The sequence below is a fragment of the Perognathus longimembris genome, chromosome 28 (genome assembly GCF_023159225.1).
Source record: "Perognathus longimembris pacificus isolate PPM17 chromosome 28, ASM2315922v1, whole genome shotgun sequence".
NCBI classification, from domain to species: Eukaryota; Metazoa; Chordata; class Mammalia; order Rodentia; family Heteromyidae; genus Perognathus; species Perognathus longimembris.
In genome coordinates this window covers 82,424,620-82,452,199 of record NC_063188.1, presented here as the reverse complement: position 1 = coordinate 82,452,199, position 27,580 = coordinate 82,424,620, and the positions used below count along the sequence as shown (strand labels likewise).

The 27,580-nt window shown below is 39.0% G+C and overlaps 1 protein-coding gene across 1 annotated transcript in view; it reads right to left on the bottom strand.

Moving 5' to 3' along the window:
- Nucleotides 1–14,963, bottom strand: part of Efhc2 (EF-hand domain containing 2) — a 153,478-nt gene extending 138,515 nt beyond the window's left edge. Inside the window, exons 1-2 of the mRNA XM_048335429.1 lie at nt 14,922–14,963; nt 1,273–1,461 (exon numbers count right to left, since the gene is read on the bottom strand). Coding sequence (XP_048191386.1) covers nt 1,273–1,461; nt 14,922–14,963 — 231 coding nt within the window. The remainder of the gene's footprint in view (nt 1–1,272; nt 1,462–14,921) is intronic.
- Nucleotides 14,964–27,580: the final 12,617 nt, after the last annotated feature.

Here is a 27,580-nt window from a genome sequence, read left to right as displayed (position 1 = left end):
CCCCATGTCAGTCAGCCCAGAAATTGTTTATGAGCTCTAGGTCTAACACAGAGCCAGATACTGAAAACAAAAGACAATAAATAAAGCTGGGTGCTGGTGACTCATGTCTGTAATCTTACCTACTCAGGAGCCTGAAATCTGAGGATTGTGGTTCGGAGGCAGCTGGGGAAGAAGTCCATGAGGCTCTTTTGTCCAGTTAACCACCAGAACACTGGAAGTGGCACTGTGGCTCAAAGTGGTAGAGCACTAGCCTTGAGTGAAATAATTTAGAGACAGTGCCCAGGCCCTGAGTTCAAGCCTCACAAAAACAACAATAACAACAAAAAGACAAGAACTATTAGCCCACATTGAAAGTAGAGGTAGTTTTCCAGAAAAGAAGACTTCCTGTGGTCTGTTAGAGCTTTATAAGTAGTAGAGTTGGGCTTAAAAAATGAATTTTACAACTTGGGGGGGGTAGTTGGGGGTGTAATAAACAAGGGAGAGGGTAACAATGTTTGACAAGAAATGTACTCATTACCTTACGTATGTAACTCTAACCCCTCTGATATCACCTTGACAATCAAATTAAATTTTTTAAAAACCAAAAGTAAAGAAAGAAAAAAAATGTGTGCTTTAATTGATAATATCCTATCACAGATTATATGGACAGAGTTGAGGACATTTAAATTAGAATCAAATTATTGTTAAGCCATCCATGTTACAGGCTACCAATGAATCACCTAGTAAACTTGGCAGACTATAATTTAAGCTCTTTATCTAGACTTGAGTTATCTTTTTTTAATTACATGGTCTAAAACAATCTGATAACAGGTTTCTTTTAGAGAATGGAACATAGGACTATGAATGTGGGCTATAGAACAGGATTGTCTGATTAACACAGCTTTGCTTTGTAGCTCTGCCTTATGACATAAGTGATCACTTTAAGTAAATGCTATGTAAACAGTTAATCTGTATTTTTTAGGGAAGAATGACAAGCTCTAGAGTCTGTATGTGTTCAGTATGTATACACTTTTACCCACATGTTTTCAACTGTATGATGGTTGAATCCACAGATGTGGAACTTGCAGATACAAAGAGTCAATTGTATACGTTTTTTGTCTAATTTAGAGAAATGAAAAGAAACAGTAAAAAAAAAACAGTAAAGGCAACAATAAGCATACAAACCAAAAAGAAAAGAGAACTAGTCTTAAGATTTATTTTTAAGATGTTTATCTCCTCAAATCTACATGCGAAACTTGGAAACTGTATCTCTCCTAATGTCATGTGACTTACCTGTTTATCAAAAGCTACCCACGATGGTTTATCAATTCCATCTCCTCTAGGATAGACACTGTATCTAGGCTTCAACCTTTGGCCAAGCTTCGGTTCTCCACCTATTCCAGGTTTGTCTTCATTCACTAGCATCCTAACATTATTGCAAAAGCCCCAGTGTTGGGATCTATGAAACTTCTCTTTGCCAACCTGTGAATATAAGAGAAAACAGAAAAATAACCAGTTATATTTTCTCTGATTTTTCTTATCCTTTTCCTATGTATATATAGTGTCCCATATCCATTTTTCCATACCAAAATGAGTATGGAATGACAAAGAATTATGATTAATCTTTATCCAGTAAGCTGTGTCACATTTTAAATTCACTTCATTTTAACTAAGGCAAAAACTTTGAAAAGTGGTAAGAATAAACCTAATGTTCCATTCTATTTAAAACATGTCAAAAAAACAATTACTGCAAGTGAACATTTAGAACATTAGCTTGCTAATTGGTCTTCCCTGCTTATTTGCCAAGAATGTAAACAGAAAAGAAGCAGAAGAAAGAAAGAAACTAATTCCTCTACTTTGGAGCAAAAATGTCATGATTCGCCACAGAAGCTTAAACATTATTTCCACCAAAATGGAAAATAAAATCCTGTCCTCATTAAAATCAACTTAATAGTAAATTTCTCAAAGCTCACATTGTCCTCATTGGAAAACCTTGCCTCTCAGCTTTGTTGTGTGCTGTGGAAATAGAGAAGAGGCACAGATGATGCCACCAAAGGTGACAAGGATGTGGGCCAACACTAATTCTCATGCACTGCTGCCGGAAAAAAGTCAAGCAGGACAATTACTGAGACATTAGAGATGGAGGGGGGAATGGAAAAAGAAGCATGTTGTTGATGACTTGGACTATTTTGGCCTGAGCAACTAGAAGGATGGAATTTTTTGTAGTGTGATGTGAAAGAGTAGGAGAGAGCCTTAGAGATAGGAGCCAGACACAGGAATCAGAATTCTGTTTTGCATATGCTGAGTTTCAGATACCACTCTGACAGGCATGTAGAAATGATGAACAGGTGACTATGTGAGTGTGACGTTCAAGGAAAAGGTCAAGGGTGGATATAAAACTGTGACATCATTGGATGGCTGGTATTTAAGGCTATGGTACTGGATTGGATGATCGTGCAGAAAAGAAGTCCAAGGCACAGCCTTAAAATAGCTCAGCATTAACATTTAGGGAGATGGTGTAGAATTAGCAAAGGAGACTAAAAAGAAGTAGCTAGCGAGACAGGAAGAAAACCCGGATGGTTTAGTGTCATGGAAACTGTAACAAAAAGCATCTGAAGAAGGAGGGCATGATTAACTATGTCAAATGCTAGTGATACATCAAACAAAGATGAGACTTGAGACTTGACCCCTAATTTGGCAACTTGGAGATGGCTATGATCTTGATGAAAAGGGTTTTGGCAGAATCACAGGAACAAAAATATCCTGTGAACCATATGGCTTTTTGGATAGCTTTTGGTAAGGTATTACAAATCAAAACTCTTGAGTTTCTCAGTATTTATAAGTTCCTTAAAATAATCCAAAATGAAAAATGTAAGAAATAAATTTTAAAAATTGTCTAAATATCATCACCCCTTGAAGTCTTCTCTGGCTTTTAGAGGCAGAACATTCTGTCCCTGCCCAAGTCTCCTAATAAAATCATAAAGGTCACCCTATTTTTAATTTATACACTTGCCTATTGACTGCTAGAACTATCACTATGTAGAACACACAATTCAATTCAATAATATTAAAAATAATAATGAAAGATGAAGAGGGACACCAGTGGCTTATGCCTATAATTCTAGCTACTCAGGAGGCTGAGATCTGAGGGTCATGGCTCAAAGCCAGTCCAAGTGAACAAAACCCGCCAGAATTTTCTCTCCAATTAATCTGCAAAAAGTCATGACTAGAGGTATAGCTTAAGTGTCAGAATGCCAGCCATGGGCAAAAAAAGCCAAGTAAGAGCATAGAGGCCCTGAGTTCAAGGTCCAATATTGGCATAAAAATTTAAAAAATAACGACAACAACAGATAAGGCCCTTGAAAGAGCAGCAGTGGTATAGGCAGAAACAAAGCTTCTTACACAGTCTGATATTCATTCAATCATTCAACAAACAAGCCCTCATTTTTCTATCTTTATATTTCCCAGACAGCCACAACTATACTTAGCATATTGCATTATATCTATTTACATGCTTGTATTTGCCACCAGACTTTGTACTTCCTGAGAATAAGAACCATAGGTTCTGGTACACAGTAAGCATCTGTTAAGTAACTAGAATGTAAACTCTGGACTAGTTTTCGACAATCACATTTTGTCACTGATCTTGTCTTGTCTATGTCATCTTTAAAGCCAATGTAAACATTTGGAATTCTGGGAGTAAAGGTGAGAAAAAGCAACATAAAGCACACAGAGCAGGAGATCTAACATTGGAAGCCTGGTGGGGTCACATTCCAGCTTTGTCATATGTGTATCATGTGATCATTAGTGTGTGATCATTGGATAGTCCTTCTGCTTGTCTGGAGGCTCTGGCTTTGCTCTTAAATGAAAAGTGTCGCTTCTGCTTCAAGGACAATGGTTAGGACTAAGAGGGAGAGAATGTTTGGAATTGTATCTGTTAGCATTTCCAAACTTCTCAAAGGTAAGGATTTTGTACTAGCCTTTAGAGAGAACTGAAAGCTCTGCTAAAAACAAACAACAACAACAGCAACAACAAAAAACCCACTATTATTTATTCCAAGTAAGCAACTTCGCTGCCAAGATTTTTCTCTTCCACAAAGAGATTTCTAAAACATTTTATAAAATATACAATGAATATTTGATATGACTTAGACTTAATTTTCTACATTTGATCACACAATTTTATAGGTCTCTTCACTTTTTTTTTTTTTTTTTTTGGCCAGTCCTGGGGCTTGGACTCAGGGCCTGAGCACTGTCCCTGGCTTCTTTTTGCTCAAGGGTAGCACTCTGCCACTTGAGCCACAGCGCCACTTCTGGCCATTTTCTGTATATGTGGTGCTGGGGAATCGAACCCAGGGCCTCATGTATATAAGGCAGGCACTCTTGCCACTAGGCCATATCCCCAGCCCCAGTTCTCTTCACTTTTAGGGCTCTATTTCCCATCATAACATTTGTTTCATGAACATGTATGAATTATCTGATTTTTAATCCTTCATTAAGAGTCACTATTTTTAGCTGGGTGCTAGTAACTGGCTCCTGCCTGTAATCCTATCAATTAAGGAGGCTGAGATCCAGAGGATAGCAATTTGAAGCCAGCCTAGACAGAAAAGTACATGAGATTCTAGTTCCAAAATAACTAGTAAAATGATTATCTGAAGGCATGGTTCAAGTGGTAGAGCACCAGATATGAGGAAGAAAGCCAGGTAAGAGTCTAAGGCCTTGGGTTCAAGCCCAGGTTACAAGCACCAAAAATGTCATTTTAACAACCCTCCTCTTTGTCCCATGAAAGTAGGACCACATTCTGTCTTATTTCTCATTCAGGGCCTGATAGCAGGCAGACAATAATTCATGCAATTAAACATACCTTCCATTTTTAAGATTTATTTTTTGGCAACCAATCACTGTAAACAATAGACCCCATGCATATAGCCTTAGGCTACAGGAATTCAAAAGATTGCACTACTGGATGATAGAAGCCAGAGACAAATTCAGGTGGAATTTGAGTCTCATATGGGTTTTGAACCATGCTCTAAGTTTTTCTGGAAGAGAAAACAAAAATGCTGGGCCATGTTGAAGGACAAAGACCAGAGCCCATTAGATTCAGAGAAATTTCAACAGTAGTAAGTAAAGTTTGAAACGTTAACATGGAAATTAATGCACAGAAACCCTTCCAAAGCAAAATTAGATATTTAAAAATTGTATCTTAGGAAAGATGCTCATTTTTCTGCCACATTTTTTCTGGAATTACTGAGGTTTGGACATCACACTTTGCACTCACTAAGCAGGTGCGCTCTAATACTTGAGCCCCATCCCCAGGCATTTACTTACATAGATTTTTTTAGCTAGTCCCAGGGCTTTAGGGCTTGTTTTATACTCTTGCTTAGTTTTCTTGCGCACGGCTGGCACTCTACCTTACCACTTAAGCTATACCTTCAGCTGAGCTTTCTGCTAGTTATTTTGTAGATGGATTCTCCAAGACTTTCCTGGCCAGGCTAGTTTTGAACTCTAATCCTTAGATCTCAGCCTCCTGCATAGCTATGCCTAGAAATCATTCTTCTTTTTCCCCATTTTTCTTCACAGTACTGAGGTTTGAACTCAGGATCTCGATCTTGATGGGTTTGCTTGACTGGCTGGTGCATGTCTTCAGCCCCTTTCTTGTGTTTCCTGGATCTAATCCTCAGCAACACACACACACACACACACACACACACGAATGCTAAAACCAAGGAGAACATTCAAATTCACAGGTATTGCTTCTGTGGCTGGTACCTTAGAGTTTATTGGTTCCCAAACTTCTTTCCCTGTCTCACCTCCAAAAATAGATGGTTAAAAAAAAAAAGTAACTTTCCAGCACCCCTTATAGAAACAGATACTCAGGTGACTCAATTTTAGCATATGAGATGGAGGGAAAGAACCTCTGGGGAGGTTACTGGGAAATAGTTTGTTTTGCTATATAAGAACCATTTCCTTTCCTTGTCCTTCCCACTTATTTTCATTATGAATAGCTTTGATGACTAAAAATGAAGCAACTATTTCACAACGGTGACAGTACAGCCTAAGAATGAAAAGCCAATATTCTAAAGATGCTTTAATAAAGAGAAAAAGGGCCTTTAACAATATTAATCAACTGAAAGCACTACATCTCCAGAGTTCTGATGTAAGAGAATTAATTTGGCTTAAATCACTGACAGGCATCAGACTTATAGCCAAATGTATCCTAGTAGGTGACAGAGCTAAAAAGTTCCATACAGAATGTAAAGTAACCCAAGTTAAGTGTTTGATATATAAATCCCAGTGTAGACAAAATAATTTTAATTTATAGGCTCCTAATTAACATGGAATTTTATGTAATTTCCAAAATAGGACTGTCAGCTTCAGGAGGCGGATCAGTCTAAAGAAATACAATTTCTAGGATACTTTCCTTGCTACTGGGAACAAAGTGATATTAAACATCTTTAATGTATTTATTGACTATATGTTTTTTTGTTGAAGAAATGTCTAGTTAAACCCTTTCCCCATTTTAATTGGATTATTTTCTGGTTTTATTACTGAGTTCTAAGGCTTTATTATATATTCCTGATCTAAGTCCCTTATCAGACATATGCTCTGCAAATCCTTTCTCCTAAACTATAGTCTGGCTGCTTTCTCTTTTTTTAAAGGAAGTTTTTTATGGTGCCTTTTGAAGCATAACTTAGGCAACTTATTACAGAATGACTTGTAATAGCAAAATACTAGAAATAATAAGTATACATCACAAAAAGGATGAGGTAGCCTGGCACTGGTGGCTCCTGTCTACAATCCTAGCTACTCAGGAGGCTGAGATTTGAGGATTGCAGTCAGCCCAGGTAGGAAAGTCTATGAGACTCTTCTCTCCAAGTATCCACCAGAAAACTGGAAGTGGCTCTGTAGCTCAAACTGGTAGAGTGCTAGCCTTGAGCAAAAGAGCTCAGAGACAGCATCGAGGCCTTGAGTTCAAGCCCACAACAGTAACAACCAAGAGAGGACAGGGTAAATAAACTGTTCTACATCTGCATAATAGAGCAGCCCCATAGCTGTGAAAAGCAATAAGGAAATCACTGTATAGTACTGCAAAGTGACCTCTAAGATGTAACATTAAAATGAGATACTGCCATCTATTTAATAAAGAAAAATGTAATTCCATTTAAGAATTTCTTATTTAAACAAACAAGAATTTGCCAGGCCAGGCACTGGTGGCTCATGCCTCTATTCCTAGCTACGCAGGAGGCTGCGATTTGAAGATTACACTTCAAACATAGCCCAGGCAGGAAAGTTCATGAGACTCATATCTCCAAATAATCACCAAAAGACGGAAGTGGAGGTGTTGCTTAAGAAGTGGAGCTCTAGTCTTGAGAAAAGCTCAGGGACAGTGCCAAGCCCCCGAGTTCAAGCCCTGGGACAGACAGTCAGACAGACAGACAGACAGACACACACACACACACGCACACACACACACACACACACACACACACCACACCACACACACCACACAAAGAATTTATCATTTAAAAATGAGGATGGATAATCCTAAGGTCAATAAATTGAAAAAAAAAGTTATTTATGGAGGTAGGGAACAGGTTAGAGAAGCAGGGATAAATGTTTGATACCCGCCCCTACATTATTTTTAATGATGATCCCAGGGCTTGAACTCAAGGCCTAAGCACTGTCCTTTTAGCTTATTTTGCTCAAAGCTAGAACTCTACTTATCACAGCTCTACTTCCAGTGTCTTGGTAGTTAGAGACTAGAATCTCAAGGACTTACCTGTCTGGGTTGTCTTGGAACTCCAGTCTTTAGATTTCAGCCTCCTGAGTAGCTAGGATTACAGGTGTAAACCACCACACTCGGCTTGACCTCTCCACTTATTTTTGCCAGTCCTGGGGCTTGGACTCAAGGCCTGAGCACTGTCCTGACTTCTTTTTGCTCAAGGCTAGCACTCTACCACTTGAACCACAGCACCACTTCTGGCTTTTATTGTTTATGTGGTGCTGAGGAATCGAACTGACCTCTCTATTTTTAGTTTGTAAATCTGACTTTGAAAAGACACAAATCTTTAACATTGCAATAAAAAATGTAATTAAGACTGAAAAGTAGAGTCTTTCCCTACTTTAACCTTTAGTATAAACTAAAATAAATCCTTGTTAAAAAACATTTTTAAATTAAACATTTTAAAAGAAAAGATTGAAAAGCAAGAACTGGGGACATGGGGCTTGCTTGGCAAGCATAAGGCCCTGAGTTCAAATTCCAGTACTGCTAAAGAAAGAGGAAGAAGGGTTGGGAATATGGCCTAGTGGTAGAGTGCTTGCCTTGCATACATGAAGCCCTGGGTTCGATTCCTCAGCACCACATATATAGAAAAAAAAGCCAGAAGTGACACTGTGGCTCAAGTGATAGAGTGCTGGTCTTGAGCAAAAAGAAGCCAGGGACAGTGCTCAGGCCCTGAGTTCAAGCCCCAGGATTAGCAAAAAAAAGTGCTAAAAGTGGAGTTGTAGCTCATATGGTAGAGTATAAGCCTTGAGCAAAAAAAGAAAAAAGAAAAAAAAAGAAAGAAAGAAAAGAAAAACAAAAAAAGAAAAAAAAAAGAAAGAGGAACAAAATGAAATGAATGAATGAACTGGTGATGGAGTTGGTAACATAATTATACTCATTTAAATGAAATTAAACCCAGTAATATGGGGATAGAGCCCAGCGATAGTGTTGCTTAACATGTGGGAGGCACTAGGCTTGAATGAAAAAATACACATATACATAAAATCCAGTATCTTGATAGTACATTCCTAGTGGAATATGCCTAAAAAGCAAGAATCACAAAGAAATCTACTCCAGAAGCCCAGGTAGAAAAGTCGTTGAGACTCCATCTCCAAATATAGCCAACAAAAAGCATGTCTGGGAGCATGACTCAAGTAGTACAGTGACAGCCAAGCAAGTAAAGGCCTGAGTTCAAATGTTAGTGCAGAGCTCCCCCTGCCCAAATAAAAAGAATAAAATAACCCCTCTGATTGCTAATAATAATGCCATTATTATTAGAATGTCATTGTTAGGGAAGAAATATATGGGAAAATATCTGTTTTTCATAAGATAGAGCAAGTGAAGTATGTTGATGGTCCTTGTGATTCAAGATTTTCAATGCAAATAAGATAAATAAAAGTTTAAGTTCAGCTGGGCACCACTGGCTCATGCCTATAAACCTAGCTAGTCAGGAGGCTGAGATCTAGGGAGCACTGTTCAAAGCCAGCCCAGGCAGGAAAGTCTGTGAGACTCTTACCTCAATTTAATCAGAAAACTGGAAGTGGGGCTGTGGCTCAAAGTGGTAGAGCACTAGGTTTGAGCAAAAGAGCTCAGGGACAGCGCTCAGGCCCTGAGTTTAAGCCCCACAACCAACCAAAAATAATGTAAGTTCAACAAAACCCTATAATCTTTTATTTGCATTGGAAATACCAGTTTGAGCTCAGGCTAGAGTTTATCTTTAAAAACATACACAAACTGGACACTAGTGGTTCATACCTATAATCCAGCTACTAAGAAAGCTGAGATCTGAGGATCTGAAATCTGAGATTCAAAGTCAGACTGGGTAGGAAAGTCAGTGAGACTCAACTCCAGTTAACCACCAAATATATATTTATCGTCACATATGCATATATAGTTATATATAATACAGGTAATTATATAGTTTCTAGGCTTACTTTAAGAGAATGAAAATTCAAACCACAAATGGAGAAATAATTCACAATCTTCATATCCAACAATGGACTTCTATCCAGAATGGATTTTTGAAAACTCAACACTAAGGAAGGAGCCCAATTAAATACATGGACAGACATTTCTGAATAGAGGTGGTACTCAAATGGCTAAAATGATTAATCAACTAAAGGAGCCCAAGATGTTCAATATCATAGCCACTAGAATCATAAACATTAAAATCAAAATAAGATACATAATATATCTATTAAAATGACTCAAAACCAAACATTTGAACAGTGTTAATTGCTCAGAAGAATTCTGAATAACAAGAACTCATTCCTTGGCAGTGGGAAAGCAAAGTGAAAGACAGTAGGCGATTTCTTTGAAAGTTAAGCATCCTTCTGCCATATGGGCAGTTGGGATTTTGTGAAAGTCAAGTATTCTGCCATTGACAGGAAAGAAATGACTATTTGCCTGCAGTTTTCAACTTCTTCTGTGTATAAGCAAAGCTTTCCTAAGGCCACAAATATCATTTCAGTTGAAAATGGAATAGCTGAGTCCTTATCTCAATTCTGATCTGCAACATATTTCCATGGAAAAATATAAGCATGGTTTTACACTGGAGAGATACATATAATTCTTTTCACTTTTTTTCGAAGTAACATTCTTAGATATGGATGTCCATATATTTTAATCTTGTAACTGCCTATGTTGGAGCATGATCATGTCCAGTAATAAAAACTTACTTTTGAAATTTTGTATAGAACTGTCTTAAGGTATGTATTTATTCATATTTGTCAGATGGTTTTAAGAGCCTGACTATTTAGCACTATCAGGATATTTTCTCTTGTAAACAGCTTAACTAGGATGAACATAAAACATTTAATTACATCAACTGAACGCACTTTTTGAAAAAAAATAAATGTCACTTTAGATAAATGCAGAAACAAGAATTGTAACATTTATAAGAAATGAATTATAAAATATATTATGGTATTATGCTGCTTTGGGAGGTTGGTGGGGGTTGTTGGTGGAGTTGTTGGAGTTTTTTGGCTTGTTTGTGCCAGTGTTGGAGCTTGAACTCAGGGTCTCACTTGGCTTCTTCCTACTCACAGCTGGTGCTCCACCCACCACTCGAGATATACCTCTACTTCAGGCTAGTTGATTGAAGTTAAGAGACTCTCAGACTTATTTATCAGTTCTGGCTTTAAACTGTGATCTTCAAATCTCAACCTTCCACAAAGCTAGGATTACAGGTCTGAGCCACCATTCTCAGGCAGTTATTGGTTGTTGTGTTTTTATTCTTAATATGAAAAGGGAAAAGGTGGAGAGGGAAAAGGGAAAACAAAGAGGAAAGAGGAACGAGAACGAGAAGAGGAAGGAGAGAGTGGGGAAGGGAGGAAAAAGAGAAAGGGAGAAAGAAAAGAAAGAGAAAGACAGAAAGAGTGGGGGACAGAGGGAGGAAAGGAAGGAAGGGAGTGAGGAAGGAAGAAAAATAAAGTAAGTTTAACTCTCTGTTTTAGATTTTGTCTGAAAAAAATTCTTGCTACAGCTGGCACTGGTGGCTCACACTTGTAATCCTAGTTACCCAGGAAGCTGAGATCTGAGGATCATGGTTCAAAGCCAGCCCCAACAGGAAAGTTTGTGAGACTATTATCTCCAATTAACTGCAAAAGTTATGTCTCAAGTGGTAGAACACTAGCCCTGAGCACAAAGAAAGCACAGGGACAGCACTCAAGCCCTGAGTTCAAGCACCCAATATGGGCAAGAAAAAAATCTGGTTCTAAAATCCATTATTTTAAATAGGGAAGAAAGCTGCTCTTATTCATACCATACACCCTACTATCATTCCTCACTAGCAACTCTGTAATATAAACCATGAGAGTAGTTTTAGGCTTAATGCCTAAGGGAAAGGAGAAAAAAATGAAGTAGGAAATTTTATAATAAGAAAAACCAACCTGAAATTCCCTCTGAGATAATGAACTTGCTTTAGAGGTCACAGAAAACTTTGTGGGGAAGGAAAAGAGCAGGTGAATATTGACTCAAATTCAAAGATTCACAGACTCACCCCTCTTCGATTAAGGATGGAACTTAGGACCCTGTGCATCCTAGGCAAGTGCTCTACCACTGATCTGTAACATTAGTCCAGTCTAGAAAATTGTCATTCTTTACTCAAAAAAACCCACATAATTATGACTAGAGATGTGACTGAAGCTGCAGAGTGCCTGCTTAACAAGTGTCAAGTCCTGAGTTCAAAAACCCAGAACCACTATATATATACTAGCTGGCTGTGGTGGTGGAAACCTATAAACCTATACTGGAGTAGATGAGGCAGGAGGATCAAGAGTTTGAGGCTAGCCTGGGCTAGACAGCATGACTCTGTCTCAAAACAAACAAAACAAGACATTTACTAGACAATTATGATGATTATAACTACAACTCACAGAGCATAGGTTGTAAATACTATTTTTATTGCAGATGTTCCCTGAGACCTGAAAAACATTTCCCAGAGTCCTCCAGGGTAAAAAGATTGAGATTTGCCATGATTAAAAATGTCTTCACGGGCTGGGGATATGGCCTAGTGGCGAGAGAGCTTGCCTCCTATACATGAGGCCCTGGGTTCGATTCCCCAGCACCACATATACAGAAAACGGCCAGAAGTGGCGCTGTGGCTCAAGTGGCAGAGTGCTAGCCTTGAGCAAAAAGGAAGCCAGGGACAGTGCTCAGGCACTGAGTCCAAGGCCCAGGACTGGCCAAAAAAAAAAAATATATATATATATATATATATATATATATATATATATAAATGTCTTCAGACTAGTTAGAGGCAATAATACAATACTAAGCTCAATAAAATTGCATATTCTTAAAAATTGTTAAGGCTTAATTTCATTATGTGAACTCTCTCCCTCTCTCTCTCTCTCTCTCTCTCTCTCTCTCTCTCTCTCTCTCTCTCTCTCTCTCTCTCTCTCTCTTTCTCTTGTTCTTAGACCAAAAAACAAAACAGGGCTGAGAGGTCTGGTTCAAGTGGTAGAGTATCTGCCTAGCAAATGCTGGCTCTGAGTTCAAATACTAGTAACCACAAAAATGTCTGTGTGTGTGTGTGTGTGTGTGTGTGTGTGTGTGTGTAATCGTATACTGAAACACTCCACAGCAATCAAAATGCATCAACTACCATTACAGACAGCCTTATGGACAAATCTTACAATATCCAACTAAAAAGTCAATTACAAAAGAATAAACACCATGAATTTCCACGGATAAAAGGTTCAAAAGCAAGCCAAATATAATTGTAGTGAAAAAAAGCCAGGAAAATGATTATATCTGGACAATAGAGAAAAAGGAAATAAAAGAAAAGCATCATAGGGCTGGGGATATGGCCTAGTGGCAAGAGTACTTGTCTTGTATACATGAAGCCCTGGGTTCAATTCCCCAGCACCACATATATAGAAAACGGCCAGAAGTGGCGCTGTGGCTCAAGTGGCAGAGTGCTAGCCTTGAGCAAGCCAGGGACAGTGCTCAGGCCCTGAGTCCAAGCCCCAGGACTGGCAAAAAAAAAAAAAAAAAGAAAGAAAAGCATCATAGGTAAGAGCTGCCTCATAAAATACAAGATCCTCTGATTGATTTTCAGATTGACAAGAAAGAATCCTTCAGTATAACTACACTCCATGCAATATTTACGATATATATTTTTACCTACAAAATCTGGCCTCTTCCCACCCTACATTATATCAGGAAGTATCAGTAATCAGAAGTATTGCTGGGTCAGAAGCTACAGATTCTATTTTCGGTTGTTATTAAAATTCCTTTTTTCTTGTTGTGCCAGTACTGGAGCTTGAACTCAGCCTAGGTGCTATCCCTTAGTTTTTTCACTCAAAGCTGGCACTCTACTACTTGAGCCACAGCTCCACTTTTGGCTTTTTGGTGATGAGTTGGAAATAAGAATCTCACAAACTTCGCTGCCGGAGTTGTCTTTGAGCAGCCATCCTCAGGTATCAGCCTGAGTAGCTAGGATTACAGTTAGAAGCCACCAGTACCTGTCTTAAAATTTATTTTTATGCAACATGATTCTTGTGGAATCTTCTCTCATGACCTGCTTCTTGGGATACTTTCTTATTTGTTAGCTGACTTAATCTTACCTAAGAGCAATGTTGTTTATCCTTGGGAAGCCAGCTTGTAACCATTAGCCACAAAATAAATTACAAACTTAACTGTTGGTAGTTGGACCGACACCCATAATATGTGGGTCAGAATCCCATAGCCTGAAGTTACAAATAAAACTGGTACTTTCCAGCCAGCAACTTACTTACTGATATTGTTCAGAATTCATAAAGTCAAATAAGCTGCCTGCTTGCTAAACTTACCACAAGATGACTCAACAGGAGAGCAACAGACATCTAATCTTTGGGAAAAGAATAGATGTGTTAAAAAAAAAAAGAATAGATGTGTTACTTACTTCCGTGTGTTACTTACCTTTTTCTCCTGAAGACCAGATTAGTAAATGCAAATAAAGAATAATAAAGCCTGAGTAACTTGCCTGCTGCTTAAATAAGATATTACTTCATGCCCAAAGTTCTATCATGCTCAGGAGTTTTGTTGTTCACCCCCATCTTGCCCTCCAAGTTTGGATGTCTTTCTCCAGTGTGGGATGACACCATACAGGCTGATGAAATCCTTACCTATGTGACACCTCTCCCACTGTCATTGCATCAGATTTTTTTCCATTTAATAATAAAAAGTCTCTTTCACACAGGGTACTGAGGGTGACAGGCTTGGGCTATGGAGACAAATTGCCTGAAAGAAAATCAGCTGAGCTACTGAAAACTAAGCTCTGTGCTACAGTATCCTCAACTGTAAAATGGGAATTAAATATTGCATCAATTAGATACAGTATCTATTAGAAAGGGTTGTTGTGAGCATCCAATACTGTGTAAGGCAGCTGAAGCACAGAGCCTGGCACACATCAAACACCAATTTTTTTTATTTTTATTTTTATTTTTTTTACTATTACTATCACCGATTACCTCTGAGGGCTCTGCCACCTGTAAGGCCTCTACTCTACTTAGGTATTTAATATAGGGAAAGTACTTGAAGACATAGGGGAAAGAGGATAGAAAGGCCAAATCCCAGAAGAAGCGGTGGCATGGAGCCATGGTAAAAGTTCTGGGAAGCCTACCATCCCTGACCCTGCCTGAACCCCCGGCTGTGGCCAGAACTTCTAACCTCTAATACCCTGGCCACTCACATTGCGATTGAAGTTGTAGCCAGGCAGCAACGGTAGAGTCATGGCTATCTCACAACGTGTGAGGGTCCAGCAGGAAAGGAATGGGCAGACGGCAGCCACTGGGGCCGCGTTGTTTGAACCCTCAGCGTTACCTGGAGACGTGCGGCAACGTCATGGAGGGAGGAGGGGCTGGGGTGGACAGGGGCCTCGTGGGCGGGGCTTGTGGGTGGGGCTCACGGAGGGGCTGCAAGCGAGGCTTGAGAGTGTGGCTTGTGGGAGGGGCTCAAGGCGGGTTTGTGGGCGTGGCCACGCGGGAACTAGTCCTCTGAATCTGAGCACACAAAGAGCCTTAGCAGCACTGTTCCACCCCGCCTCCCCCCCCCCCGCGTCTGCCTTTTGCTTAAACCATGCTTTTTACAAAGCTCAGAGCCTTTCCTGTGCTTTAGCTTTGCCTATTCTTGCCACAGCATTTTTTTGCTATTGGTTTATTCAATTTAGTCCAAACATACAGAAAATAATGACACCTGTGAGCCCACTGAGCTGAAACACAAATTAATGTCCTAGGTTACATTTATGGCAGTTATTTATTTTGTAATTAAAATGCTTGAAATAAATTGAAAACCATAGAAACCCCATCCAAAAGTCAATCCCAGCAGTAACCATCGCCTTCAATCCTTCCTCTGTACATTGTGATATTTGAACTAAGCGTTCAAATGGTAAGGTCCAGAAGTCGGGTCAGGTAACACTAAATGCCACCTCTGTCACTTCATCATGCATGCAGGCATTCAAGATGGCCCAGGCAAAGAATTTCATCAGTCCTCTTCACACCTACAGTTAGGACTCTGCTCTCTTCTATTTCTGTTGAGGCCCCATTATTTGTTGCCAGGTTCTCTGATCACACACACACACACACACACACACACACACACACACACACACACACACACACACAGCCCTACCGATCTTGCTTCCAGAGCCATTGTTTTTTAAATTCATAATGCAACTGCCACTCTTCTACTTCAAGAATACAGCCTTCCCACTGCCAGACATTCAAAGTTGTTAGCCAGGTCTAGAGCCCTTGCCAAGGGCACATATAATAATGATGCTCGCTCCTCTCCATCTTTTCCCACTCCAGCTCTCAGGAACCTCTAGCAATTTCCAAACCAGGCACAGTGGGATTTTGAGAATGATGCTATCTTTTGAAACACCTGTATCTTTCTCCCAGTTAACCCTTTCTTGTCTTCCTGGATTTGGATCAACGAAAAACTTGGAAGATTTTGCTATTTCTGGGAACGAATGTTCCTTTGCCTTCTCTCTGTCTATATTAGGCTCCACTCTGTAATCTTGATGTTCACTTGACTTTCCTTTAAAGGTCTATAAATCCCTCAGGACAGAGATTGTACTTCCTTTTGTATTTATCAACAAAATCCATTATCAAACTCCGGGTTTACTGACCCTATACCCTCAACCTCTATCTCTTGCTGTTTTCACCTAAGATTTAGTTATTGAGATCTCCATGTGAGTACTAATTAAGAAAGTTTCTTTTCCACCATTATTTCAACAATGGGCATTATCAAATTGTGCATTTTCAACAGACATCTGTCTACATGTGAGATGGCATACAATTGTTATTTAAATTTGTCTCTTCCTATTATGAATGCAGTTGTTCATCCTTTCCCAAACTTTACACCTTCTGTGATTCATCTGTTCTATGGCTCCATTCATATTGGTCTATTCATATAGATTTTTCATGCTTCTATATAATCATTAGTACATGTTTTTCTAGATACTATTCTTAGGCATAGCAAGTATCTCCTCATTCTTTAATTCCACTTGTATAATTCTTTACATAAAATATGACATTTTAATCTTCCTATATATCATTCTTTCCAAGGTGGCTTGTTAATTCCAAATCCTATACTACTCAGAAAGAAAGTTATTTTCTTAAATGGCATACAATTTTCAAATAACCTACCCATATTCTTCTATGTAATTTAAATGACCTCTAGATTATGTAAAATATTTAATGCAATGTAAATGCTACACAAACTGTTATATTCTTCTAAAGTTCAATAGCACAATAACTAATTATGGTTGATAATAATTATACATTTCAAGGGGGAGGGGGGAAGGGGGAAATGAGGGAGGAGGTAACAAATGTTATAAGAAATGTACCCACTTCCTTAAGTATGAAACTAACCCCTCTGTATATCACTTTGACAATAAATAATTATTCAGCAAAAAAGCTGATAGAAGTCAGGCATCTGTAATCCTAGCTACTCAGGAGGCTGAGATCTGAGAATCACAGTTCAAAGCCAGTACACCAAGAAGTATGAGATTCTTATCTTCAAAAAACTACCAAAAAGCGTGAAGTGGAGGGATGACTCAAGTGGTAGAACACCAGCCTTGAGCAAAAAAGCTAAGGCACAGCACCCAGACCAAGCTCAAGCCCAGTACTGGCACACACAGAAAAAGGGCTGGTAGAGTATTTGAAATGTTACCAACACAAAGAAATGATAATGATGTGAGATGATAGATCTACCATTGCTCCTGATCTGATCATTATGACTGGATTGCATGATCGCAATGTCTGCAACACCTATATACAATTATTATGTGTCAACCAAAAATAAAAATTTTAAATAATTGTACTGTGATATCTGCATAAGAGGAAAAAAGTCTGTGCCTACCTGAAGTAATTATTTTTTAATATTTTTCTTCTTATTATTTGAGTGTACAAGAACTAGGATTTGAATTCAAGGCCTCATACTTGGCTTTCTGGCATACTTCTAGTGTTCTAACCATGCCTCCAATCTTCTTTTCAAGTAATTTCAATCTAGTAAGATGAATCCATGAGTACGAAAGGCTGTTAGCCTTTAGCTAACAATATGAATATCCTAAATTCATGGAATATCACTCCTCCTCTTTCCTGTGTTGGCTGGCTTTCCTTCAGGGTAGATTATTCTTTAGTGTGTTTTATGAATATTTATGATGATCTCACTTGTGTGACAACTCAATAGGACTGTGATCTGCACCTTCTGATTCATGTGCTGTGTTCTCTCTAACACACCATAGCTTACATGCAATAACCACTGCTGCTTCCACTGTGAGGTTATTTTGCAACACTCTCACAAAAAGAAAGAAGTTCTAAACAGTGATTACCTTAAAGGAGTAAGGAGAGAAAACATTTTAAATTAAGACCACTTAGAACAACTAGAATATAAGAGTGTCACAAACAGTTGTCTCATACCCTTTGTATTCACACCTGCCAATTCCTCTGGGCCTATTGACAATCTCCATTTTGTACTTCTTCAATATATACCATATACAGCCAGCTCTCCCATATACCCATAATCTTAAATTCATTGATTTGATTTTCACTTAACCAATATTTATTGAGACTCTATTCTAATGTACCCAGGACCTTTTCCAAACATTGGATTAAACCAGTGACTAGTATAGAGCAACTTGGTCATATTTATTTTTCCAGTAGTCAATATCAAGACCAAGGTTTTGTGCATGCTAGACAAGTTCTCTAGCAGATAAAAGGACACTTCTAAGTAGCCCAAATCCATGGTTTTATCTCTTGTAAGTTAGAGTCTGTAACTTTCTGCTTTCTTTTTCTTTCAGTTGACACACAAATTCCCATTCTGGTTCCTCTGTCACATCTACCACAAAGCAAATATGAAACGGTGTATGGCTCTTTTCTAAAATTAATTTAAAGTAAACCATTTTGGAGAATTGTGAGATACCCCTTGAAATAATAGAATACACTTCAGGGCATGTCAGGACCAGAGCTGGATAGCTCTGCTATTGATGTTCAAAGAGTCTACATTACACACCCATGGATGAAGAAAGCCCAGGGCAAGCCTACAGAGCTAACACTTCTGAGCAAGTTCTAACTGGCCTAAGAATATGGGAATATTTGTCCCTTAGGAAACTTTCTCTTGAGAAATGAGGTCATCCTATTATCTGGAGCCTTTATACAAGATGCAAGAGCCTTGGGCAGCAGGAGGGAGTGTCTTGAGAGAATTTCTGTGTAAACTTCCTTTTCTCCTCCAGTAAAATCTCACCTGTCAATTCTCTCATACTGATATTCTCATGGAGACCACAATCACATTTGCCTCAGTTTCTGAAAGGCAACACTCCATAACTTGATGCTTAGGTGGATTATATCAACACTGTACAACTTCATCATGAACACTCAAAAAAGAATGAGTAGTATTTCTTCAAAGTCCTCAAAAAATAGAAGTGATTTATTTCTGTTCATATTTCCCTGAAACCAAAATCAGGTAAAGGTATCACCAGAAAAGGAAGCCACAGAGCAGAATCTTTTATCAATCAAGAAATAGAAATCCTCAAAAAGATTACTAACAGAACAAACCCAGCAACATATATGTACAAAGGAATGCTGAGATCAAGAGGATTGCAGTTCAAAGCCTGCTGGGGTAGAGGGTATTGAGAGAGTCTATCTCAATCGGTTAAAAAAAAAGAAACAAGAAAATAGCCAGTCATCCTAGCTCAGAAAGAAGCAGAAATAGTAAAGAAGAGACTGTGGTCTAGGCGGGCCCATGCAAAAAATGTTACCTTCTTTGTGGCTCAAGGCTAGAGCACCTGCTTAACAATCACAAAGACTTTCCTCTACATACTAAAAAGCAGTTGTTATCATTTTGACAAGTCCTTTTTTGATAATAGCTTTTATACCATGTGGCAGTGACATCTCATTTATATTTCCTGATGATTAGTGATATTCAGCTTTTTCATATACTTGTTGGTCATTTCTATATCTTTCTTGAGAAATATCTATTGAGATATTTTGGAGAGATAGGTGGATTTGTATATGTATTGATTTACACAGTATTTTGGCTTGAACTCATCTTTGTTATAATTCTATTTTTATTGCAGAAATCCAGATTCTTATGCAAAATCTTTAGTGTCTGCCAATGTGGTTTATAAATCAAAAAGCACAGAAATAATTCTATGTGAAGTTTGGATTCAGTACACAGTCTCTACATCACAACATCCAATGGAGAATTAATATATTCTGAGGCCATTCATTATAAAAGTGATTTATCGTGAGTACATAGCTAATACTATGTATTTTACCTTTAAAATGATGACCTATTTCAAAAGAAATACAAAAAATAATAACAATCACTCGTGTACCTGCTATGAAGTATTTGCAAATTTTAATATGCTGCCATATTTGCTTTAAAATGAATAAAATGCTATGTGTATTATTAATGTCTTCATTGTGCCTCTTCTTTATCCCAATCTTGATGTCTGTATTCATTTTGCCCAACCAAATTTATAACCAAATTTACACAGATGTATGTATTCAGAAAACAAACAAAAAAGAATGTGTTGCTTTCCTTTGTCTAGACTTTAGTTTCATGTAATTTAAAATAATTGCATTTCTATCTTGAAAAAACAAACAGCTATAAAATTAAAAATTTAAATATCATTTAGAATAACATACAAATAAGTTATATCTAGGAATAAAAATAGTGAAAGATAGGCAAGATATTTAGGGAGAAATGTAAAACTATATTGAAAAGCATTAAGTAAGACCTAACTAAATGTAGACACATATATTCTATTCATGAGTTGGAAAGCTCAAAGTCATGAAGATAGCCATTTTCGTTGGTGTTATGCCTATAACAGTCCTTATGACAACCTCAAAAGGGACATAAAGCAGAAAAGAGAAAAAGCAGCTTGAAAAAAATAACACACAGTACAATATATTTATAAAACTTTCAAAAGCATGAAAAACCAAACAATATGTTGTTTAAATGTACAAACATATATGCAAACTATCAAGAAAATGTAAGTGGAAGTAAATGACAAAAGTTATAGTTTAGGCCAGGCGCTAGTGGCTCATGGCTATAATTCTGAAATCTGAGGATCACAGTTTGAAGCCAGCCCAAACAGGAAAATCCATGAGACTCTTATCTCCAATTAACCACCAAAAAGCCAGAATTGGAACTGTGACTCAAATGGTAAAGCAGCATCCTGGAGTAAAAAAAGCTCAGGGACAGTGCCTAGACCCTGAATTCAAGACTCAGGACTGCCACATACACAAAAAAGTTACAGTTGGGGAAAAGAGAACAGAAATTCAAAGACGAAGTTAATACTCTATTTCTTAAACAGTTGCTATGAATATGAATGTTTCTTATATGAATGTTCTTTATATCTTACAAAGACTTCATGAATATTCTTTTGTATTTCACCAGTATTTATTTAACACAACCAATTTTTAAAAAACAATGGGAGGTCGATGTCATTACAATAAAGTATATCAACCACACATTGTTAAATAATATGAAAAGCTTTATGTGTAGCATTAGATAAAATATATACCAAAACGCCAATAGTGGTTACTAAAAACATTACATAGAATGTGTTCAAATCATTATTAGTGGAAATGTTAATAGTACTTATGTATAATGCTAAATAAAATATACACTAATTTGTGTGTGTTTGTGTGCGTGCGCACACATACATAACACAAACACGCACTGCTACTAGAACTTGGGCCTTACATTCGTTTAGCTTTGTCCACTCAGGGCTGATGCTCTACCACTTGAGCCACACCTCCACTTGGAGCTTTTTGCTGATTTACTGGAGCTAACACTCTCTTGGACACTCTGTCTGGGCTGGCCTTCACTCTTGATTCTCAGATCTCAGTCTTTTGAGTAGCTAAGATTATAGGCATGAACCACAGCCACCAAACTAAAATAAGCGCTAAATAAAGCATGCATGAGATGAAGTTGCCAGGTTCTAGACCAAAAAAATAGGCTTTTTTCTTTTCTCGGTTCTCTAAAGGTTTGGAGAGGAGCTGAAAGATGTACTATTGTGAAATAGGTAATTTGTCTTAGCTCTTCCATTTTCTGGCATACAACTAAAATCTTTGGGATCTCCGAAGAGATAGTATCTTCTGGATGCTAATGTTGACTGGTGCCTGACAGTCCCTATGCAGCTGTAGAATGAGGGTTAGTCACCAGAAGGACCAAGGATAAGAGGACTAGAACTTTCAATCTTACCCTGCAACCTCCATTGGGGAAGAAAGGCGAAGGTTTGAATGAACCACTAATGGCCAATAATGTACTCTATCCTGCCTATGTAAAGGACATTCTTAAAGCCCTCAAAAGGACAGGAGCTTGCACAGGACAGAACACATACAAGTTCCTAGGAGAATACCAAGGGAGGACTTAGGAGCTCTTCCCCCTTTCCCTCTACCCTTCACCTTGTGTCACAATACTTTTTGTAACATCTGTTACAATGAACCCAGCAACATGATATGTGTTTCTATGAGTCTCTGTAGGAAAATAATCAAACCCAAATTGGGAAAAAAAAAAAAAACCTAACTAGTCTCTGGTCAAGCCAGCCTTGCATCTGAATGCCAGCTGGGTAATGTGCCTCAGTTGCAGATCTTTCCTGATCATGTGACTGAACACAATAGGGCTGCCTCTTAGTGAGTATAAAGCTATAAGAAGGGTTGGGTGGGCACCTCAGGGGTAGAGTTTGCCTAGCATGTTTGGGCATCCTTGGTTTGATCCCCTAGGTTTAAGCCCCAACACTGCAGAGAAAGAGAGAGAGAGAGATCCATAAGAACCAAGAGATTAAACTAGAGAGAGGTTTATTAGTTGCAAGTAATGTTCTCTCTGAACAAAGAAAGCAGGGGGGCTTTGGCTGGGAAAACTTATACATATTTATATAAGAATATATAAGTATTCCTGAGCATGCTTTGTTTGAGGTTATGCATCATATACTCGAAAATTGGCAGACTTAATTGCCTGGAGAAGAATTTAGTACCAGAATAAACAAAGTTTAATTTAGGTCACCTAAGGGGAAAAAAATGAGTCAGAATGACTCAGGCATATGGACTGGTTCCTGGTAATTTTTTCTGAAAGGCCTGCCTTATCCAAGATAGATAGACAAACAGACAGATAGATAGATGACAGGTGAGAGAGGGCAAAAGAGAGAAAGAGAGAGCTTTATTAAGAATTATTTAATAGCCAAATGTGATAAATATTTGGAATCCCAGAACTCAAGAGATGGAGGCAGGAGCGTCCCAAGTTCAAGTCCAGACTGGGCTACAATAAGATCAAGGACAGCCTGAACAACTTAGCAAGATCATATATGTGTGTGTGTATGTGTATATATGTATATATTTGCATATATGTGTATATATGCATATATGTATGCATATGTATGTATATATGTGCATATATATTTAAAGGGGCAGAAGCTCCATCTCATCCCACAAGTATACTCACACATGTACACGTGTGCATATGCACACACACACACACACACACACACACACACACACACAGAATCTTATTCCTAAGAATGCACTCCTAGCCTCTTTTATAACTCTTCTGTGATGCCATAAGTCTTGGGCTCTGCATTACTGGCAGCACCAGTAATCCCATTCACCAATAATCCCAGTGCAGTTTGCAACAAGCAACACAAGCCAATCTCTCCCCTGTACAAGAGCTTTGGCTCTGCCTTCCTTGCCTATCTGCCAACCATAACTATTTTATATATATATATATATATATATGTTATCAAACTGAATTACAGAGAGGTTACAGTTTCATACATTAGGCATTGGATACATTTCTTGTACTGTTTGTTACCTTGTCCCTCATTCCTCCCTCCCCCCTCCCCCTTTCCCTTCCCCCCCCATGAGATGTTCAGTTCATTTACACCAAACAGTTTTGCAAGTATTGCTTTTGTAGTTGTCTTTTTTTACCCTGTGTCTCTCGATTTTGGTATTCGCTTCCAATTTCCTAGTTCTAATACCAGTATACCCGGTTTCCAATATACTAAGATAAGGTACAGAGAAAGTGTAGGTACAACCACAGGAAGGTGATACAAGATCATCAATAATATAGGCTACAGTTACATATGGCACGTTGAAAGTAGTTACAACTGTGATATAACAATCGTTTCCATAACATAGAGTTCATTTCACTTAGCATTATCTTATGTGTTCGTAAGGGTATAGCTACTAGGCTCCTGTGATCCTCTGCTGTGACTTGCCTAAACCTGTGCTAATTATTCCCTATAAAGGGAGACCATAGAGTCCATGTTTTTTTGGGTCTGGCTCACTTCACTTAGTATAACTGTTTCCAAGTCCTTCCATTTCCTTACAAATGGGGCAATGTCATTATTTCTGATAGAGGCATAAAATTCCATTGTGTATATGTACTACATTTTCCTGATCCATTCTTCTACTGAGGGGCATCTGGGTTGGTTCCAGATTCTGGCTATGACAAATTGTGCTGCGATGAACACTGTTGTGCTGGTGGCTTTAGTGTGTTCTTGTTTGTGGTCTTTTGGATAGATACCCAAAAGTGGGGCTGCTGGGTCATAGGGGAGTTCTATGTTCAGCCTTCTGAGGAATCTCCATACTGCTTGCCAGAGTGGCTGAACCAGTTTACATTCCCACCAACAATGAAGTAGGGTTCCCTTTTGGCCGCATCCCCTCCAACAGTTGTTATTGTTAGTTTTCTTGATATAGGACATTCTTACTGGGGTGAGATGGAATCTCAATGTTGTTTTGATTTGCATTTATTTTATGGCCAGTCATATGTCTCTTGGCCATTCTCATTTCCTCATCAGAGAATTCTCTCTGTAAGTCTCTAGCCCACTTGATGAGGGGGATATTGGTTCTTTGCTGTTTTGTTTTGGAGGAAGGTAATTTTTTTAGTTCTGCATATATTTTAGATATGAGGCCTTTGTCCATTGAATGGCCAGTAAAGATCTTCTCCCAATCTGTGGGCTTTCGGTTTACCTTGCGAGCTACGTCCTTTGACCTGCAAAAGCTCTGCAGTTTGATGCAGTACCATTTGTCTAACCTTTCTTTGATTTGTAGCCTTTCTGGGTCTTTGTTAAGAAAGTTCCATCCTGTGCCAAGGAGCCCAAGTGTTTCTCCTACTCCTTCGATTAGTGTTTTCATGGTGTTTGTTTTGATATGTAGGCCTTTGATCCATTTGGAATTGATTTTGGTGCAGGGTGATATATAAGGATCTAGTTTTAGTTTGTTGCATGTGTTGAACCAGGTTTGCCAGCACCATTTGTTAAAGAGGCTATCTTTCTTCCAGACTATTGTTTTAGATACTTTATCAAAGATTAAGTAGGCGTAGTTCTGTGGGTTCATTTCTGGATCTTCAAATCTGTTTCATTGGTCTTCAATTCTGTTCCGGTGCCAATACCAAGCTTTTTTTTTTTTTTATTACTATAGCTTTATGATACAGCTTGAAGTTGGGTATTGTAATTCCTCCAGCACTGTTCTTTCAGCTTAGGATTGTTTTTGATATTCTGGGTCTTTTATTGTTCCATATGAATTTCTGGATTGCTTCCTCTATTTCATTAAAAAATGGTGTTGGGATATTAATGGGTATTGCATTGAATTTGTAGATAGCCTTTGGCAATATTACCATTTTGATTATATTAATTCTCCCAATCCAGGAGCATGGGAGGTTTTTCCATTTCCTTAGTTCTGACTTAATTTTATTTTCCATGTTTTTAAAGTTCTCATCGTAGAGGTCTTTCATGTCTTTGGTTAAGGTTATTCCTAGGTACTTTATGTTTTTTGAGGCTATTGCAAAAGGAGTTGTTTCCCTGATTTCAGCCTCGGTCTTTGGGTTGTTAGCATAGAGAAAGGCTGTTGATTTTTGAGGGTTTATTTTATATCCTGCAACTTTACCAAAGTTTTGGATCAGCTCTAGTAGCTTGGGGGTAGAGTCTATGGGGTTCTTTAGGTATAGGATCATGTCATCTGCAAAGAGACAAAGTTTAACTACATCTTTTCCTATTTGGATCTCCTTTATATTTTCTTCTTGCCTAATTGCTCTGGCTAGGAATTCTAGTACTATGTTGAAGAGCAGGGGAAAGAGTAATTTTTAAAGAAAGAAAATGCAAAGAGAGAAATAAATACAAAATACTGGAAGACAGATGCACATAACAGAGAAAAATTATTAAAAAAATAAAAAGGAAAAAAGAAAAAAATCAGGAAAAAAAACCCAAACAACAAAAAAACAAACAAAGAAGAACTTGATAGAACCAACAGGTAAAAATGGAAAACAAAAACAAACCAATGATGTTTCAGAAATGAAAATATTAAAAAAAATGAAAGCTTAAAAAACATTTGAGAAAAAATAAAAATAAATAAAAAGGAGTCTTCCTTATTTGGGTGGGCTTTCTACAGTCTCTGGTTTCCTTGAGATGGTCTGCAGTCTATTCTGCCACTTGGCTGGTTTGACTTGCTTTCAGTTCGCTGGGGGTGGATCTGCTCTGACCTCCTCCCCTGTTGGTGCAATCCTGGGGCTCTGGGGCTTGCACAGCTTGCAGGTAGGCCTTGGGCGTCCCCTGTAGGTGGCAGACGTGAACAGTCTTTGGAATCGTGGCTCCTCCCATCTGCTGTGGGGCCGCTGCCTTTAACGCCTGGCTCTGAATAGGCTGTAGACTCAGCAGGGCGGGGCGCCTCTGTCCTGGTTTACTTGGCTCAGGGTTGCTTGCCTGGGGAAGGTTTCTCCATCCTGGGCAGGACGGCCTTCTGGGCACAGCTGGGTATGGAATTCAGCTCCGTTTTGGGCTCGGAATTGGGCTTCTAAACGGGACCATTCTCTGTCTCGGGAACTGTTTGTTCTCCCGTGTGGCTGTTCTGTGCCGCCGGTATGGTAGCTGCTCGCTGCTTTTGCTTTTAATTGAGGAATTCCAGAGGTCCAGGCAGGCCACCTCTAGCTGAGCCGAGGCCCAGGACAAGCACCCCCTCCCCCCGCCTGGGCAGGGGGCATTCTCCTGGGCGAAGCTGGCTCTCACTGGTCGATCCCTCTTGCCCTTCTCAAAGATGGCTGCTTTGTCCTCGCTTTCCCCAGGCAGGCTTTAGGTCCAATCTGGTCTGACCCTATGCCAGTGTCAGAGATGGCGATTTGCTCTGGTGGTGGGGGAAGGAGCTGCTCTGTGGGCACGAGTGAGAGTGACTTTCATGGGGGTACTCACGCTTTCTCTGGGATTTTGGCCCGTCCGTGCTCAGCCTGCGATCTGTCTGTACGCCACAGTCTGGAGGATTTCTCCCCGGTCTCCACTGAGTTCTTTAGCTGCAGGGAGTGCAGGGCGCTGTGCTGGCGCCGGCCACTGGTGTTGCGGCGGGATGCCGCACAGAGCTCAAATCTGTGTTTTCAGACCAGCAAAGTCAATTTTTCCTTCCTGGCCAGAATCCCTGTACTGTTATAACTTACTTTTGCTATCTTTCTAGGGGTAAAAGTTTCTGTGGGATGGGAAAACTGCGATGTTGGAGGGAGCTCAGCTAGGGCTCTGCTGCTCCTCCGCTGTCTTCCTGGAAGTCTCCACCACCATTTCTTATTCTAGCAGGCTCTCTCCTTCAAGAGACCACCTCTTCCATTTGTATAAACTCCTGGGCATGCTCCCAGCAACAAAACGTCCTGTTCAGTGATACATCTTAGAAAAAAGAGGAGCTCAAAAAGCATTTAAAGAATTAACTGTCCATTTGTGATGTGGGTCTATCTATGTAGATCAAGATGGCCTAGAACATGATGTCCTTCTGCCTCAACCTCTGGAGGGCTGGAATTACAGGTGTGGGCCACTACAAAGGGCTCAATAGATGTTTTGTTAGTTGTTTGTTTGCACATGCTAGGCAAGCACTC